Raw genomic sequence first — 16,789 nt, 5'->3', positions numbered from 1 at the left:
CCCCTGAGTTTAAATTGTTCTTCCTTCTCTTTTCAGCTGTGTGACCTTGAGGAGGTCATCTACCCCTTTAGAACCTCTGGTTCCTCATTTGTCAAAGAGATAATGATAATATCTATTTCCCAGTTGTGGTGAGGATTAAAGGAAAGAATGCATATAAAGTAATTAGCACATTAATTATTCCAATCACCATTACTGTCACCAGAATAGTGTTTCTCCCTTCTATATAGGGTACCCCTAGGAGGCTGTCAGAGTGTGAGCTATGGCAAGTGCTATGCTACCACATCTCTGCATATCAGTGCTGTTTCTGTCTCAATAGATATGTGCATGGAGGGAAGAAGAGATCATTTCCCATACTTGTCAAAAATCAGAGGTTAATTCTATTGTTATTTAATCCTCTCTCTCTCTTTCTCTGCAATCCCAGTCATGGTAAGGTAAGCACACTGACAATTCCTGCCCATTTTAATTTATGACAACCTAGCCCCCATGACTATGTTCTTGACTTCATGGCCCATTCAGTAATGGGACACCTGGACTCCAGATTCTGCTGCCTACCCCCATTATTCAGAGATATCTTCAGCCAGCAGGAGCTTAGCTCTGTTCCAGGAGGCTGAAAAGGAGCTGTTGGCATTTCATTAAGAAGCTGGCACCATTCCTTGAATCAGAATTAAATCTCTGTCCAGGGCAATGTAGTGCTGCCTGGGGAGTTTTATAAACAGCTAAAAAACAAGGGACACTAGGCATGGCTCACCCATCTGTTTAGAACTCTCCAAAAGTATCCACAATAATTGTTGTGAAAATGCTCAAAATCCCCAGTGGAAAGAACCAGATAAGTAAGCCTGGAATCCTTACGGTGCATCATTTAAATTACAGAGTAGAGGGCTCTCACAAAAACTCTCAGAGATTATACCTAACAAGGGTTATTTTTTATCAGATTGTTAGCTGATCCATCAGGTACTGAGGAAGGAAGAGTCAGGAGAGAAAATGTGGAAAATTTAGACCATCATAAAAACTCAGATCATTAGGGGTAGGCAGATAATTCAACACACATCTAGTAAGTGAGCACCTACTGTGTTCCAGGCACTCTAGATACATAAACTCTGAATCCTAAAAATAATCCTAGGAGATAAGAATGAGAAACATAACTTGCCCAGAATCACACAGTTAGTTCTAAGATACACATACATGGGGCGCCTGGGTGGCTCAGTCGGTTAAACGTCTGACTTCGGCTTAGGTCATGATCTCATGGCTCATGGGTTCGAGCCCCGCATCAGGCTCTGAGCTGACAGCTAGCTCAGAGTCTGGAGCTTGTCTTCGGATTCTGTCTCCCTCTCTCTCTGACCCTCCCCTGCTCACACGATCCCTCTCTCAAAAATAAAAACAAAAACATTAAATACACATACATGCCCTTAACTACTAAAAACTGAAGAGACTTGGTTTATTCATAGTGTAAAATCCAAGATCAGAGGGCACATCATTTAGAACTGGAAGAATCAAAGGGAATCTGGACAAATCTAGCCCTTTTATCCCCCAAATGGTTCAGTGTAGGGCCAGGCAAACTCCACCTCTTAAAGTAGCTTGTCCTAGGGCTTAAGGGGCCAAAGCCTGTTTAAGCAGGTCTGGTCTTCCATTGTCAGAAGTGTGTTCCTTTTTGTTTTGTACACTGTCAGTGTAATCGCCTTTGAAAGGACTTGGGTCCTGCTTAGCAAGTTCCAGTGTCCCTCTCAACTTCTGGGCAGTTCTTCTCCTGGTGCCCTTTAGGACTCCTGCATCAGAATCTTCTCTTCCTGAAGCCTGAGATCTGGGTCCTGGCAAGGAGATCTTTGGCTCAGACCTTGACATATACAGAAATTAAAACTTGAAAAGGAAGGAAGGAAGGAAGGAAGGAAGGAAGGAAGGAAGGAAGGAAGGAAGGAAGGAAGGAAAGAGAAAGAAAGAGAGAGAGAGAGAGAGAGAGAGAGAAAGAAAGGGAAAGAAAGAAAGGGAAAGAAAGAAAGGAAGGAAGAAAGAAAGAAAGGTAGGTAGGTTACTAATGTCCTATAAGACTATATGGACAGATCATCTTATAATTTTGGAGTACAGAGTGTTAATGTCCTAAACCTCTTACAAATTTGTATCAAAAAAGATAAATAACCCAATATAAAAATGATAAAGGATTTATACAAGTAATTCATAGAAAAATTACAAGGGACCAATAAACATACAGATTCTTGATCATACTCATAATAAAGGAAATACGAAATTAAAATGAGATACTGTTTTTTGCCTATAGGACCAAAATTATTTTTAACAATGCTTCATGTTTGTGAAGATGTGAGCCATCAGACACAGATGTGAGACTCTCACACAGCATTGTGAGAATAAAGTGGTACAGTGATTCGGCAATTTTGTTTATATGTGCACTGGTAATATCTGAGAGAATATATAAGAACATTGTTAGGCTCTGATGCTTCTGATAATTGGCCCTGAAGAAATTGGAGGAAAAACTGGAGAAGCCATTTACCCTTAGGGACTTTCAAATTAGTTGAATTATTTCTACCACTGTCATGTATTGCTTTTATAATTTTTTTATTCCTTTCATGTATTTGTTTTTTTTAATTTTTTAAATACTTTACTGCCAAGTTCGTTTCCATATAACATCCAGTGCTCTTCCCCACAAGTGCCCCCTCCATGACCATCACCCTCCTTCCCCTTACCCCCTCCCTCTTCAGCCCTCAGTTTGTTTTCAGTATTCAAGAATCTCTCATGATTTGCCTCACTCCCCTCTCCCTAACTCTTCCCCCACCCTTTCCCCTTCCCATGGTCCCCTGTTAGGTTTCTCCTGCTAGACTGGTTTTATAATTTTAAAAAGAAAAAATTTATATTTCAAAAATAACAAAGAAACTACCTATATTCTCTCAGTCTCCATAGGATTCATTGTCCTCACCTTCCAGAATAAGAAATAGTGTCCAATGACGTATATACACTAATGTTTTTCAATGGATTTTCCTGTACAGATATCCGTCAAGATTTGCCCTTCCTTAATAGTTGTCATTGGGAAAGACAATTCTTTATTTTTTTTGTCAGTATGGGAACAACCAAGAGCCAGAGCCTCAATTTGAAGAGTAATGGGCAGAGTGGAAAGGTGGGAAGAGGCCAGGGCTATGGGCAGCAGTGGCTGTTAGGAAGTGATGCTGTGTCATTGCTTTTCACATTAAAGCCCACAGATCGTTGTTGACTTGAGCATCTTCCTGATAGTACTTCCTGAGCCAGTCTGTGTATCCCTAATAACACCACCCTAAGGCTTACGTGTCCTTGTTTTCCCCCAGCTGGCTGTATAGGATTCTGCCTTCAGTTTCCCACAAGCCCTTTGAGTCCTTCGACCAAGGCCATGTCACTCACAACTGGGATGAAGTGGATCCCGACCCTAACCAGGTAAACTGGTCTTACGAACTGGAGCATACCAGGTATCCAAAGCCTTGAATATAAATATTTAAGTCAAACCTGGGTCTTTAAGAAATTATACACTTTGTAAAAAATAAATGCTAAAATGTGATCTTTTGCTCATACTTGGCTGGGAATTTTTGAATTGATTGTGCACTTGCATGAATGAGTATGTGTGTGTTTACACATACCCAGCTTTTAGTAATGAGACCAATCCAGTACTATAGTGGGCTGAGCTCTGTTTTTGTTTTTTTACCTTTGAGAATTCCAGGATATTCCCTTTGTCTCTGTGCTTGGGTACTTGTCACTGATGCCAGGTCTATAATGCAAGACATAAAACAAACCTGGGTTTGCATCCCTGCTCCTCTACTTACTCGCTGGATCTTTGAGCCATGTTGTTGCACCTGTAAACTGGGGTGACCACAGAATCTGCCATGCCGTGCTGTTGTGAAGATTATGTGAAAGAACAGGTGGGAGCTTGCTTCACACAGTGCCTGCCTGGCACACAGGAGGCAAGACCCATGACTCTGATACAGTCATATTGATATATTCACTTAAAAGCAGCAATAGTACATATAAATCTCAAGTTTTATATTCAGTTAAATTAGTTTTTTTTTTTTATGTTATTTTAGCACTGCTTGGATGGCTCAGTCAGTTAAGCATCTGACTTCTGATTTTGGCTCAGGTCATGATCTCGCAGTTTGGTTCACTTTGTGAGACTGAGCCCCACATGGGTCCCTGCCCTGACAGTGCAGAGCCTGCTTGGGATTCTCTCTCTCCCTCTCTCTCCCTGTCCCACTTGCATGCTCTCTCTCTCTCTCTCTTTCTCTTTCTCTCTCTCTGTTTTTTTCTCCTTCCCACAGCCCTAGGAAATCTGTGGCCTCTTCTTGGTTTACCAAGACATAAGGTCTGTACCTACCAATCCCCTTCTCCTAAAAGCTTAGATTTTTGTAGAACAAAAGCCAGAGTAACCATAGTCACTTCTGGTTTCCTGCTCTGCTCCAGCTCTTCCCTAATTATGGAAATCTCAGAGAACTGAGTACCTGCTTGAATGCTACTTACTTACAGAAAGGCTGGCATTCAGAGTGGAAAACAAAATGGAAGTTAACAAAAATTTAGCCATCTCACAGCCATTTTGTAACCGGGATATGTTGTCTGAATAACTGACTCTTAAACTTGTGTGAAGTTTAATGCATGTAGCAAATATCCTCCCTTGGTCTATTTTTGCCTCTCAGCATATGGGAAAGGTCAGCCCCTGCTCCAATCCCCATCCCTGCAGGCACCGTCCTCTGACAAGACCCAGAGCCAGGCTTTCCTCTTCTGCCCCTTTCCCCTTCCTCCAGTCAGGGCTCTTGTGCAGAATGCAATTTGCACAACCAGTTGGGGACCCCATCTCCGCCTCATCCTTGAGTTTCATCTGGCTTCCTAATCCAATCTCATTTGACCACTTTCTCTCCCATCCTCAGGTTAGAAATGCATCTAGCAAATCATCCTCATTTAACCATTACCTCACACCATCTAGTTCCCCCACTCATCTCAGAGAGCACCAGAAATCGGTCTAGTGAAAGTCACTGCTCATTCTCTGGGAGTCTACCTGATTCCTCAGTGGGTTACATCTCAAATCCTCTAGTTTCTCTCTTAGAGTTACAATAATCATGCTTGTTTGTTCTTGGCTAATAAGTAGACCTGATTATTTAATAATGAAACTCTTTCTGTTAGAAAATATAATGGACAGATACCTGTACTTTGGTAGGATTCCTGGTCAGGCTAAATAAATTAAACATTTAATATATACTAGTTTGGAAAAGTTGAGAGGGTATTTGGATCACAAGATGTTTCCCTATTCTTTTCTTCAGGCAGCACAGGGAACACCCAGTTAGGTTCCTGACAGTTGTCTCAAGCAGAGCCAAATTTCATATTATACAAAAGAACGGGGTGGTTGTAGAATTATCAAGTAAGACAAAAAATTAAGTGCAAACAGAATTATCTCTGAAAAATCTTTGAATCACCCATAAATTATAGGATACATGGTTTCGTGTATGCCGCCCTGTATGGTCATTCTTATGTACACTAAATTTGAGAACTAACTACACTACACTGAGTAGATTTAAAAAAGGACTGCAGGAAAAGGCCATAGGCAAATGTTTGGGAATTCAAATCATGGGGCCTTTATGATAACTGTCAAATAACTAGTGCTAAATACGGAGGAGTGGGAGGTTTCAGTGCCCCTGCCTGCTCATATCATCCACACCAGTCATCAAAGCCTCTAAAACCTTAATACAGCTTTATAGATTTGTTCATGGTTGTATGGACAACAGTGGGGCCGCACTTCTTTTATATAGTTTACTAGGGGTTGGGGGTTAGGTTTTAAGCCCAACCTTTAAGAAAAATGTGACAGTGATATATAACATTCTCAGTAGTCCTTTTATTAGACATTATTATTTCTATAACTATTACCGATACATTTTCTCTTTCTTTCTTTTTAAGTTTCTTTCTGTATTTTGAGAGAGAGGGATAAGGAGAGAGTGGGAGAGGGTCAGAAGCAGAGGGAGACAGAGGAACCCAAGCAGACTCCATGCTGTCAGCACAGAGCCCAACGTGGGGCTTGAACTCACAAACCCATGAGCTCATGGCCTGAGCCAAAGTCAGATGCTTAACTGAGCCACCCAGGAGCCCCAATTATTGATACATTTTATTTAACACAAATATACCCCATTATAGTGCTTATTTTGTGGTACAGGTGGCTTATCCATGGAAGGTAACTGCATTCTGATAGAATTTTTCTGGTTTTGTCTTGTTAAAAAAATAATATATACTTACAAAAATTCAACTGATGTAGAAATTAACAAAGTAGAAAATGGAAGTCTCTCATCATAGGTGAGCATCAAGAATGCCATCTCTGTATATTATTTTATTGTTTTATAACTAGTTAACACTTTGAGGGGAAAGTTGGAAACAACTGCATTAAAAAGTCTGAGTTAATGTAGAGGCATCAAAAGAGCTGCATCAACAGTTTCTGCTTGCTTTGTAGTAGATACTCAGTATATATTTGTTTCCTCTCCTGTCTCTGTGTTTCTCATTCTAGCATCCCTTTGCAATTCTCCTTGAACTTGTTACTTTTTCCTTGTTTTGAATTCCTTCAAACACAATCTCTATGGTGGCAACCGAATGAGTATCTTCTCCAGTATTTCCTCTTTTCCCATATGACCTGTGCTCACACACAGTGGAACAGCTGCGCCCCAGAACTCAGCAGTGCCTCTCTGAGCACCAGCTCCATCAGTGGTTTATCATCCTCTTGTTCTGTGACTTACCTCCCCTACCATCCTGCTTCCTTTGCCCTGATACATCCTAGCTGTTCATGCTACATCGATCTTTTTGCCTTTTCATTTATACCTTCTTGACAAGTTAATATCTCTTTCCAACTTTATGCGTCATTAATAACCACCGCAATCTGCATTCATCACTTTTCCCCTCTTATAACCTCTTCCAAATATGGACACTCGACTCATAAAGAAAGCCTGAGACAATTATAATTAGGTACCCATCTGACAGTCCTTCCCCATTTAAGTCTCTATTGTAGGTATGTCTTCACCTGTCACAGACCAAAATAAATAATTCATCAGCTTCACCAACTCCCCACATTAGTCATCTCTGAGAATTTGAAGACTTAAGAATTACCTAATGTTTCCTCCAAGAGAGCATCGTGGGATATGCTATCATCACTGTCATTTTTAATACCTACCCAGGAAGATTGAGGACAATGTACCTCAAGCCTTTATTCTCCCTTAGCATCTATTTAATCAATTGTCAAAGAATTAATGCAAACTCTTTTTGAGTGTACTTGGATTCAACCTGTGGACATAATCCATTAATCCAATCCATTAATATCTCTCATAAGAAATATACCTAATTTTGTTCAGCATGTGCCTTCTTCTAACTTTGAGAATCTCAGTATTTAACAAATAAATCTGCATCCAATTTAACTGTGATTTTGCAGATTTCAAATAGCATTCCTGAATCAACATTCCTCTTTAAAAATCCGAATCCTTTAATTTTTATCTTTCTTAATACTACATCCCTAACCTTTCAACTTTCGGAAAGCCAGACTGAAGCCAGTTAAGCCTCAGCTTAAGGAATTATCTCTTAGTTCTCAACCAGTATAATTTGGACCAAGTGATAAACACCTCATAGCTAATTAAAGACTAGACCATAAAATTTCCTTTGCCTCCAAGACATGCAAATTACCAAAAATGTTTCCAAAAACTATACCCTTCCAAAGTATTTGCTGTTTAATTTGTTAAATTATTCAGCTCTCACCATCCTAAAAGCCCCCTCTCTCCAAAAATGTCTTGGGTTTCCCACATCTTTTGGTTTTTGACCAAGTCTCTCCTATTCACACCGTACTTCTTGAGAAAGAAATCTAAACCCACCTTATCATTTTCACCCAGTCCTTAACTCTTTACAGTTCAGCCTGCCCAGACCACTCGAGTGAAACTATTTATATCATATATTTTATATATTTTCAACAACAAAAATGAACCCCCTCAGTAATATATTCAAAACTTACATAAAGTGTCAATGCCCAATAATCCCACCAACGCAGAGTTAACCACTTCTGTTTTGGTTTCTTTATTTACAGTTTTTTGGTTTTGTTTTGGGTTTTGGGGTTTTTGGGGGGTTTTGCGCGCGCTCCTGTAAATAAGACCTGGGGCCCTATGCAGCCAGAAGCCAAAAGTAATTGAAAATAATTCCAATCTTCATTTGCTTCTCTGGAGAGCGTTAAAGAATATCCAGTGTATGACCTATAAGAACTCTTGGTAAACTCCCCTTTCCCCAGTTTCCCCAGACTCCAGCCTCCTCCACCCAGCGTCCTCTCTCAACCGCCCTCCGAGCTCCCCAGCCCCACCCACAGCTGGTTCACAGCAAGCTTCCTCCTCCCCCTCCCTTCTGCGACCGGAGCAAGTACCCACAGAGTAGTCCCCGCCCCCTTTCCTAGGCGTCTCACGGGAAAGATAGATGTGCACGGTGAGGCTGAAGTTTACCAGACTGAGAGTGGGGATGGGCAAATCAGAAGTTTCCAAAGGAGCTGGGAAGCGCAGAGGAAGGGCTGTGAATAATCTTGTATTAATGCTGTTTATAAAAACCAGTTATACAGGGGCACCTGGGTGGCTCCGTTGGTTAAGTGTCCGACTTCGGCTCGGGTCATGATCTCGTGGTTCGTGGGTTTGAGCCCTGCGTCAGGCTCTGTGCTGACAGCTCAGAGCCTGGAGCCTGCTTCACATTCTGTGTCTCCCTCTCTCTCTGCCCCTCCCCTGTTCACACTGTCTCTCTCTCTCACACACACAAATAAATAAAACATTTTAAAAATCGGTTATACAAACAAACAAAAGGCAGAAATAGACCCATAAATACAGAGAACAAATCGATGGTTGCCAGTAGGGAAAGAGGTGGGGGACATAGACAAAATGGGAAAAGGAGGGGGAGATACAGGCTCCAATTATGAAATGAGTAAGTCACAGCATGGGGAACATAGTCAATGATATTGCAATAGTTTTGTATGGTGACAGATGGTAGCCACACTTACAGCGAGCATAGCATAACATACAGACGTGTCAAATCATTATGTTGTGCCCCTGAAACTAATGTAACATGTGTATCAACTATACTTCAATTAAAAAACAATCAGCTACATATATATCTACTATAACGAAAGTAATGCTGTAAGACAGTTTAACATTGTGTTTTTAAATTTAAACATCATATTTTGTGCTTTTTCCATGTCTTTTTAAACTCCTTGAGGATAATTTTTTAAAATTTATCATTTAAAAAAATTATTTATTTTTGAGAGAGAGAGAGAGAGAGAGAGAGAGAGAGAAAGAGCATAGGAGTTGCGGGGGAGGGGGGCAGAGGATCCAAAGAAGGCTCCGTGCCAACAGCACAGAGACCGATGCAACAGGTCTCAAACCCATGAACTGTGAGATCATGACCTGAACTGAAGTCAGAAGCTCAACCAACTGAACTACCCAGGTGCCCCGAGTATAGATAATTTTTTCAATATTTGTTTTTTAATATTTATTTATTTTTGAGAGAGAAAGACAACAGAGCATGAGCAGGGGAGGGTTAGAGGGAGAGGGAGACACAGAATCTGAAGCAAGCCTCAAGCTCTGAGCTGTCAGCCCAGAGCCGGACACAGGGCTCAAACCCATGAACCATGAGATCATGACCTCAGCTGAAGTCAGATGCTTAACTGACTGAGCCACCCAGGTGCCCCTAGATAATTTTTAATGTGGCATCATAATCCAATATATGTTTTTAAGATAATTCTCTATTGTCAGATACTTAGAGTCTTTCCATTTTTTACTATGATAAATCATTATGGTTACGTATAATCCTTGTCTCCTCAATGTCCCAAAGCCGAAAACAGTTGACTTTCTTCATTTCTTCCTGTACAGGCTCCCAAGATAGGCAATTAAAAGTCCTAATTTACTATCATATCTTTCAAACATTCCACTTTCTTTAATATCCCCTACCCACCAGCCATATTGGAACTTTTACTATTTCAGGGCAATACCCTAAGTTTTTCTTCCTTAGTATTTTATGCTCTTTCATCTACCTGGAATTTTCTCTTTTCCCCTTACAAATATTCACCATCCAAATCCCACCCATAATTTAAGATTAATCTCAAATACCACTTTATGCATTGATCCCTTTCAATATTTCCCAGAGTATTTGAGAATAATATCTATGTCTCCATCATCTTCATATGATCGGAACTGTTCAACACATGCCTTATTCCAAATAGTAGAATCACAAGCATTTGTTCAATTGACTCCCTGGTAGCTCAGATCCCATCATCTTGTAAACAGACTAGACTGCATTTTCCTAAATTCACTTACTGGTGTTTACCAATAGTACAGTGCACTTTGCTCCATTCAGCCCTTTGGGACAGCTTGCTGGCTCTTTTTAAAGTACATCTGCATCAACTTGCATTTCATTTCTTGGAACAATGTTGGAGCCTTCTGAAAACCAGATTATTTCATTGTGCATATCTTTTATTTTCCATGTATAAGAATGCTAAATAGACTCTGTGTCAGGAAATATCTCTGAGTAAATATTCCTGTTTACATTTCTCTTCCAAAGTCATTTCTACTTATCTATTTCCTTATTTTCCTATCAGAAATGCCCACACTTCCAGGGTCTTCTGTAATAGACTCCCAAAGGGCAGAGACTGTCATGTTTATCTCCAGCACCTAGCATAAAACCTGGCACCCATAGAGGTCCAATGAATTATTTGAATGAATTAATATAAGGGGCTTGAGCAAGAATACTAACACCAAAGAACCTTAGCAAGTTTTGGGTCCCAGGAGTGAGATCAGGCCAGGCAACTTAGCACTGGAGAAGCTGTAAATAAGGGTGAGATTGGAAGACCAAGTCTAAGACCATTAAAGGGAGACAAAGCCTGGGTTCAGAAGCCAAGCAGATCATGAACAGTTTGGGAAGAAAATCAAGATAGGGTGAGATTAAAGGACTCAGGGTGTCGGTTACTAAGAGAGACTGAGAGAATGTTGGTATCCATTCTTAGCAGAGAAAACTTTTCCAAACCATCACCATTATTTTGCTTCTAAAATAGAGATGACAATCAGGTGTCTCAGAAGGTTGTCATAAGAACTAAATATCATCCAAAAAATATTGAGTGACTACTCTGTTTCCTGCTCTACCTGAGGTGCTGAGTAATGGAGGTAATGCTCTTAGTTTTACATTCAAGGGCAAGGTCAACTGGGAATCCAGGTTTCTATTTATGAAAAAATGTCACTCAAATCCTATGAACTCTCATCATTTTTGTGGCTTCATGAAAGACCTTTGAAAGCCTAAATAACGTAGAGTAACTTGAATCCTCCTTACTTGTACTCTTGCCTATTATCTCAAAGAACTCCGTGGGCCTCTCAAAGCCTGATTTCTGTCTACATAAACCATGTTGGCTTTTCTATTAAATTACTAGATTTACTGAAGAATTCAGTGAGCCACTATTTTATTTTATTCACCCCCCCCACACACACACACACACCTTTCCTAGTCTGGACTAAAACTCACTGTAGTGTAATAGCCTGGGCCTCTCCTAGCCCGTACCTACTGCTAACAATTAGTTATACATTGTGATCACTTTAAATCTACAGGTACTCCAAAATTCTTAGATAGATGGTATAGTCTTCTAAAGATATGTCTACCTCTGGTCAGCCATTATTGTTGAGAATATCTAACTCATCCAATCTAGTTGAGTCCCAGGCAATTTTGGAGGGAATTTCAGTAAATCAAAGACTCTTAGTTGAAAGTGATACTCAGACATTCTAATCCAGTCCAACTCCTGATCTTCTGACTCTAGAAATATTGAGGTCAATTCTCTAATTTTCTTTTCATTCTTGAGCATGCATTTTAAATTTTGATAATTAAATGTTGCCACTAATTCTTTGTGTTTTCCTTTGGGAACCTTAAAACATATTTAATTCTGGGGCACCTGGGTCGCTCAGTCAGTTAAGCATCCAACTCTTGATTTTAGCTCAGGTCCTGATCTCACAGTCTTGAGATTGAGCCCTGCATCAGGCTCTGTGCTAGCAGTGCAGAGCCTGCTTGGGATTCTTCCTCTCTGCCCCTCCCTCACTCATTCTCTCTCTGTCTCTCTGTCTCTCTTTCTCTCTCTCTCTCTCTCCCTCCCCAAATAAATAAACTTATAAAAGCAACCATTTTTAAAAATGTCTTATTCTAGGGGCGCCTGGGCGGCTCAGTCGGCTAAGCCTCCGACTTCGGCTCAGGTCATGATCTCACGTTCGTGGGTTCAAGCCCCGCATCGGGCTCTGTGCTGACAGCTCAACTTCCGATTCTGTGTCTCCCTCTCTCTCTCTCTGCCCCTCCCCTGCTCATGCTCTGTGTCTCTCTGTCTCAAAATAAATAAAAACATTTTTAAAAAAATAAAAAATAAAAAAATTAAAATGTCTTATTCTAAATGTTTAATTCCTTTGATTCTTTTCAAATCATTTCTAGTGATCTCATTTCATGCAAGTAAAAGTTTATTTTCCAATAGAATTTAGAGAATACAGCTGCAAAATATATGAAGCAATGTTATAACTGAAAGGAGAAATAGATAAATTCACAATTATAGTTAGAAGCTTCAATATTTCTGTCTCAACAACTGATAGAACAGCTAGACAGAAAATCAGAAAGGATATGGAAGAACTGACGATTTCTCTAATATAAAAATTGCCTTACATTCTAGAAAAAGTTCTTTGGACTTTTAGAAATGTTTGCCAATTTACTATTGCCTGAATGTCATTTGACCCCAAGTAATATCACAAATATGCTTCAGTCTTATTATTTGACATATTAGAAATGTCCTTAGTGTCTTATATTTATTTATTCATAGATTCAATCATTCAACAGAAATTTATTAATATCCTCTATAGTCAAGATATTACATTAAGCACTATAATTGATTTCATTGTTTTTTAAATGTTTAATAATTAAATTCTGGGGAGGTATTTAGCAATAATATATAGTATGAATAAAATAAAATGTTAAGAAATTATAGGACTAAATCAATTAACAAGCATCCTTTATCACTTAAAGAAGCTCCTCTCTGAGGAGAATTCTGGAATTGTAGTTTCCTACAGCACCCCACTGCTACATGTAAAAAGAGATACAAAATCCAATGGGAGAAAATGACTTGACTGAGGCCACAGAATAAATGGAAACAGAGGCAGTAGCAGGATCCAGGTGTCCTCCCTGGCTCAGCCCCATCACAGCCCCTTTGGGCTGGCCTATGATCAGTGGGTTACTTTTTCACACCATGCAATTAAGCTCAATATCTGGCTTTAGCAGGAGATATTTCTACCCTCCACTTCATGGGTTCTTACTGTTTATCCTCTCCACAAATCTCCCTCCTCACACTCAACAACATATCACATTGAAGCTCCTGACACAAATCTCTAGCCTGAAGATCAAAAGCTGGCTACTTCTTGTTGGTACTGTGTTTACTAGAATGAGCTTGGGCTTTTATAATCCTTCATAATACATTGAATATAGATCTTGTGCAATCTACTGCCATCAGACCTAGCAGATAAATTATTTTTCCTTATACCGTCTCTATCATTTGAAGGGCATCATTCTGTGCATTAGGGAAGGTTCTTCAAGGTTACTATCTCATCTAGTATGGGGGCCCTGTTGAAGCCATGCTCCCTACATCATCATGCAGGTGCCTTTACACCTGTGTCCTCTGGCTCTCTACCCATGAATTGAGAGCTGATGTGCTACAGAAAACTGAAAAACTGACCAGCACAAATCACCCAACCAACTTCTCAACCTCTCTGGTTTCAGTTTTTCCCACTCACAAAAAAACAAAACTCCTCTTTGGAGGTTAGGATTTTATTTCTACCCACACAGGTATTTCAATTTCAATAAGATCTACAAAGTTGTTGTTTCAGTGCAACAAATCAGAAAGTTCCTCTAAAAAGATAGGAAAGTTCTTCTGTTACTGGAGTTCTATCTCTCCTTTCTCTTCTCTTTTCTTTCTTTCTTCCTCTCTTTCTTTCTGTTCTCTCTCTTTTTCTTGTTTTTTCTCTTATTTATTTCTCTTTTCTTGCTCTCTTTTCTTAGGTGTGTAAATCCTTATACTTATATTATTTAAACATTCTTACTATTTTGTAGCTGGCATGTTATTGCCACATCTGACTGAAGACACTCCAATTTAGTTGACTGATTGATTGGTTGACTGAGTGGACTTTTCTGAACATGATGCTTGGTTCAGCAATACGAGAATCACAGAATATCTGACTGGGTGTGCCAATTCTTAAACCATAGCTGCCCCATTAGAAGAGGTTTTATAAAATAAAGCTTTTATAAAATACTGAATAGATTCCGATTTAATTTGGTCTTGGGTCTCAAAGATCTTCTGTGTGACTCATGGGTAAGCAGGTTTAGAATCTATGGATAGGTCTAAAGGTTGCCCAGACAACCATTGATCTGATGGTTAAATCCCTTTCACTGGGAAATCTGAAATGACTCTTTGTATCCTTGGGACAAAGATGCTAGGTAGTCTAATCTTCCAGACAATCTTCCTGGGTATACAAACTCTGCACATTGCTACTGTAGAAGGAAGCAGCATGTAGTGGCTAGTAGTAGATCAAAACCTCCTCTCAAAAAGCTAGTGGTGCTTATCTGTGTTCCTTCCTGAAGTCAGGAGAATATCCTCCTAGGTCAGTGGTTTTCAACCAGGTAAAATTTGTCCCACAGATGACATGTGACTACATATGGAGACACTTTTGTTTGCGACAATTTGGGGGAGTGCTGCTGGCATCTAGTGAATAGCTGTCAGAGATGCTGCTACACATTCCACACTACACAGGGCAGCCGCCCACCACAAGGAATTACCCAATGCAAAATGTCGATAGTATCAAGGATGAGAAACCCTTTCCTAGATCCTTGCTTTCAGGTTCCCCCTCTTGCCCCAGGAAATATCATCTTTAATGGAATTAGTCCTAAACCTTTCCTTCTTTCTGAGGCATGATTTCAACAATGTCTTTCAAATCAACATTTTACATCCTTTCTAAGTAGTCCCCAAATGAGACAATCATGCTTTGCTTTTAAAAAATAAAGACTCCTGGGGCACCTGGGTGGCAGTTACATCAGTTAAGCCTCTGACTTCAGCTCAGGGTCTTGGGTTCAAGCCCTGCGTCTGGGTCTATGCTGACAGCTGGGAGCCTGGAGCCTGCTTTGGGTTTTGTGTCTCCCTCTCTCTCTGGCCCTCCCCCTCTTCCTCTCTGTCTCTCTCTTAAAAAAATAATAAACTTTAAGAAAATGATAAAAATAAGTAAAGACTCCTGCCTGAATGTGTATGTCAGAGAGACAGAATAGTCTCGATGCCTTTCCTTTCCCACTTGGCTGCCTTTCTGAAATACAAAATGAGCCGAGCCCCATGACTTAGCAGAGGCCCTGCCTCGCCTGCATTGACCAGGTGCTGCGGCCAGTGGAGCCAGCCATCGGGACGCAGGTCACTTCATGCGATGTCCTGAGGCTGCTCAGTTTATCAGCTGCCAGTCTGGCTGTGTCAGGCTTGCTGCCAAGTTGATTAATAAGTGCTGGGCTGACACTTTTAGTAGGTCCTAGACCTGCTGATTTTTCTCCCCCACTTCCTTAGATCATTTCGTTATTAAATTAAAGATTGTTGTGATTTAAACAGAACTGTCAGGTGGCCTGGAGACAAACGTGGGGTTTGATGTAGAAATTGAACCTTGGTACTGCCTTTACTAAATCCAGCCTCAGTTGGGTGCTTTTTCTTTCTCTTTAAAGAAGTAATTCAAAACTCCCAGGGCTGGAAGTAGAAGCAGAACCTTCCCCTGCAGTGTCAGGAGCCCACACAGAGAGGCTGGCATGCCAGGAAAGGAAGCCGATTATAAATAGCAGAAAAAGCAGCATCAGTCAAAACTCACTGATGTGCATGAGCAAAATGTTAAAGGAAACAAACAGCCTCTGAAATAAGAGGCAATGATCTTTTTTATTTTTTCAAATTAAAAGTGCTAAAGAATGAAAACAATATATGTACCTATAGGTTACACACACACACACACACACACACACACACACACACACTACATACACACAGAGAACCCAAATGAGATCCTTTGGGAAATAATGAGTAATTATTAATTTTAAAAGAACAGAACTACAAGTAGTCAGAGCCACACGGAAGAAACAGCTGTCCTTTTTCTGTGTAGTCAATGCTATTTGTTTAGAGAAACTATGATTTCCCCTTCTAAAATAATTGTCCCGTTATGTGTATCTTTTTCCAGCTTCGATGGAAGCCATTTGAGATTCCAAAAGTGTCTCAGAAGAAAGTGGACTTTGTGAGCGTAAGTCAACACCATCCACACCTGCCCTCTGCTCTCCTTTCTTCCCTAGTGAGTGATCCAGCCATTTTCAGGCCGAATGCCAAGTGGAAGCAGACTGAGAGGCAGGCGGCAGAGACAGAACCACCTGCCTCTGCTTTCGGGGCTGGCCGAGCGATGTCTTACTTACGGTACCGGTACCGTATGGCCCCTGACACCAAAGGGCACTGGTACGCTACTTACAACATCAGAATGGCCAGTGGAAATTGAACATTGACCTACCTCAGATTTCTTTGTTTTTGGCTAGAACAGGGGTTTCTTAGCCGTTTTCCCCCCCATGGACTCCTTTAATAGTCTGTTAAATGTTGTATTTTTAAATGCATAGAATAAGTTACATAAAATTACAAAGAAGCTGGTTATATTGAAATACAATGATACAAATATTAAAATAACAAGTTTGGTTTCATTTATAGTAACATATATGCTTCCTTATTAAT

At 40.2% G+C, this 16,789-nt stretch overlaps 1 protein-coding gene across 1 annotated transcript in view; it reads left to right on the top strand.

Annotated features, from left to right (window-relative positions):
• HGD (homogentisate 1,2-dioxygenase) overlaps positions 1-16,789 on the top strand; it is a 43,393-nt gene that overhangs the window by 7,334 nt on the left and 19,270 nt on the right. Inside the window, exons 4-5 of the mRNA XM_029940709.1 lie at positions 3,306-3,411; positions 16,257-16,316. Coding sequence (XP_029796569.1) covers positions 3,306-3,411; positions 16,257-16,316 — 166 coding nt within the window. The remainder of the gene's footprint in view (positions 1-3,305; positions 3,412-16,256; positions 16,317-16,789) is intronic.

The sequence above is a fragment of the Suricata suricatta genome, chromosome 5, assembly GCF_006229205.1.
Source record: "Suricata suricatta isolate VVHF042 chromosome 5, meerkat_22Aug2017_6uvM2_HiC, whole genome shotgun sequence".
Classification (NCBI taxonomy): Eukaryota; Metazoa; Chordata; class Mammalia; order Carnivora; family Herpestidae; genus Suricata; species Suricata suricatta.
Note: the sequence above shows the minus strand (reverse complement) of the source record. Positions and strands in the feature narration are given on the sequence as shown.